A 2,586-nucleotide genomic window follows, 5' to 3' on the forward strand; every position below is an offset into this window, starting at 1 on the left:
CCCCCCCGGGGGGGGGGGGGGGAACAGCTTCCCCGGGCGGGGCGATACCATCGCACCACAGAGGGGGGGGGAAGAGAGGGCCTAAGGGCTGCCCCAGTCACAGAATGAGGGAATGGGGTGGGGACCTCTGGAGATCATCTCCTCCAACCCCCTGCCAAAGCAGGTCCCACAGGAACGTGTCCAGGTGGGTTTGAATGTCTCCAGAGAAGGAGACTCCACCACCTCCCCGGGCAGCCTCTTCCAGGGCTTTGCCACCCTCACAGCAAACAAGTTCCTCCTCATGTTGAGGTGGAACTTCTCATGTTCACGTTTGTGCCCATTTCCTCTTGTCCTGGCCCTGGGCACCGCTGAAAAAAGACTGGCCTCATCCTCCTGACACCCACCCTTTAAGTATTTACAGGCATTGATCAGATCTCCCCTCAGCCTTCTCTTCTCCAGACCCAAGAAGTCCCAAGAGAAGAGACCCAAGTCCCTCAGCCTTTCATAGAATCACAAGTGCTGGAGCTGGTGCAGAGAAGGGCAACGAAGCTGGTGAAGAACCTGGAGAATAAATCACACAAAGAGCAATTGAAGGAGCTGGGACTGTTTAGTTTGAGGAAGAGGAGGCTGAGGGGAGACCTCATCACTCTCTACAACTACTTGAAAGGACGCTATAGAGGGGTTGGTGCTGGCCTCTTCTCACAGGTCTTTAGCGATAGAACAAGAGGGAATGGCTTCAAGCTACAACTGAACATTAGGAAAGAGTTTTTCACAGAAAGAGTGGTCAGACACTGGAATAGTGCCCAGGGAGGTGGTTGAGTCGCCATCCTTGGATGAGTTGAAGAGCCGTTTAGATGTGGTGTTGGGGGATATGGTGTAGGGGAGAACTTTGTAGAGTGGGGCAGATGGATGAATGATCCCAAGGGTCTTTTCCAACCTAAATGATTCTATGATTCTATTTATATTTCAACCCTTGTGTTTGTGTTCCCCAACTCCCCTTTCTGGGTGGGGAGGAGCCATCAGGTGATAGAATAATTTTCTAAACAACACTAGATTCTTATGGGTTTTCTCAAACCGTAACGTTTATTTATTATTTTTTTTTTTTTAAAACTATATATAAAGGTTATTCCGCAGCCTCACTTCTTCCAGAACCGCTGGTAGGTGCCCAGGTCGATGCCCTCGAAGGTCTCCTCCGCCCCAACCTTGGGCTTGCTGGGGAACTGCCGCCGCAGCCGGGCCTTGCGCTGGGCTTCGGGCAAGGTGCTGCTGTCCAGGGGCAGCTGAGGGGGACAAGATGGGGTGAACAACATCCCCCCAGCCTCCTGGGCCTCACCTATGTCCCCAAAGGACACGGTTGGGACCCCCAACCTGGTCTATCCCACCCAAAACCCTGCTCCTGGCCTCACCATGAGGATCCGTTTGGGCTCCTTGTAGCGCAGGCGGACGGTAGAGCCATCAAGCTTGACCAGGAGGACGGGGTAGAGGCGGCCATAGTGCTGGCGGTGGAGGTGGGAGATGGCAGCACGGTTGGAGTTGGCCCGGACGGAGGTGGTGACTGGCCTGGCCGGGAGACGGAGGGCGCTGGTAGGGAACACAGAATCACAGAATGATATGGAGTTTGAAGGAACCTCTGGAGATCATCTCCTCCAACCCCCTGCCAAAGCAGGTCCACCCAGAGCAGGTCCCACAGGAAGGTGTCCAGGTGGGTTTGGAATGTCTCCAGAGATGGAGACTCCACCACCTCCCTGGGCAGCCTCTTCCAGGGCTCTGCCACCCTCAAAGTCAAGAAGTTCCTCCTCGTGTTTAGATGGAACTTCTTATGGTCAAGTTTGTGCCCGTTTGCACTTGTCCTGTCACTGGGCACTACTAAAAAAAGATCGGCCCCATTCTCTTGACACCCAGACATCAATCACAGAATGGCTAGGGTTGGGAGGGACCTCTGAAGATCATCTCCTCCAACTCTCCTGCCAAAGTAGGAGCACCTGGAGCGAGCTGGGCAGGAACGCTTCCAGGCGGGTTTGGAATGTCTCCACAGAAGGAGACTCCACAATCTCTCAGGGCAGCCTCTTCCAGGGCTCTGGCGCTCTCAAACTAAAGTTGTGATGTTCAGGTGGAATGTCCCATGTTCTAGTTTGTCCCCGTTGCCCTTGTCCTGTCACCACCGAGAAGAGCCTGGTCCCATCCTCTCAACACCCACCCTTTAGCTATTGCTCAGCACTGATGACATCCCCTCTCAATCTTCTCTTCTCCAGGCTGAACAGCCCCAGCTCCCTCAAGCCTTTCCTCAGCAGAGAGATGCTCCAGTCCCTCATCATCCTCACAGCCTCCGCTGGACCTTCTCCAGCAGTTCCCTGTCCTTCTGGACCTGGGGGAGCCCAGAACTGGTCCCAGTGCTCCAGATGGGGCAGAGCAGAGGGGGAGAATGACCTCCCTCTGCTTTTTGAACACACTCTTTTTAATATCCCCCAGGAGACCACTGGCTTTCTGGGCCACAAGGGCATATTCCTGCCTCACGGGCCACCTGTTGCCCACCAGGACTCTCCAGCAGGCCAACCCCTAACCTATACTAGTGTGTGGAAGGCAAAGGGGGTCGCCATTAAACCTCCC

At 54.7% G+C, this 2,586-nt stretch overlaps 1 protein-coding gene across 1 annotated transcript in view; it reads right to left on the reverse strand.

Annotated features, from left to right (window-relative positions):
* Positions 1-1,039: 1,039 nt before the first annotated feature.
* Positions 1,040-2,586, reverse strand: part of MRPL55 (mitochondrial ribosomal protein L55) — a 12,892-nt gene continuing 11,345 nt past the window's right edge. Inside the window, exons 3-4 of the mRNA XM_014945166.1 lie at positions 1,386-1,560; positions 1,040-1,259 (exon numbers count right to left, since the gene is read on the reverse strand). Coding sequence (XP_014800652.1) covers positions 1,116-1,259; positions 1,386-1,560 — 319 coding nt within the window. The 3' untranslated portion in view covers positions 1,040-1,115. The remainder of the gene's footprint in view (positions 1,260-1,385; positions 1,561-2,586) is intronic.

The sequence above is a fragment of the Calidris pugnax genome, unplaced genomic scaffold (genome assembly GCF_001431845.1).
Source record: "Calidris pugnax isolate Ruff unplaced genomic scaffold, ASM143184v1 scaffold54, whole genome shotgun sequence".
Lineage (NCBI taxonomy): Eukaryota > Metazoa > Chordata > Aves > Charadriiformes > Scolopacidae > Calidris > Calidris pugnax.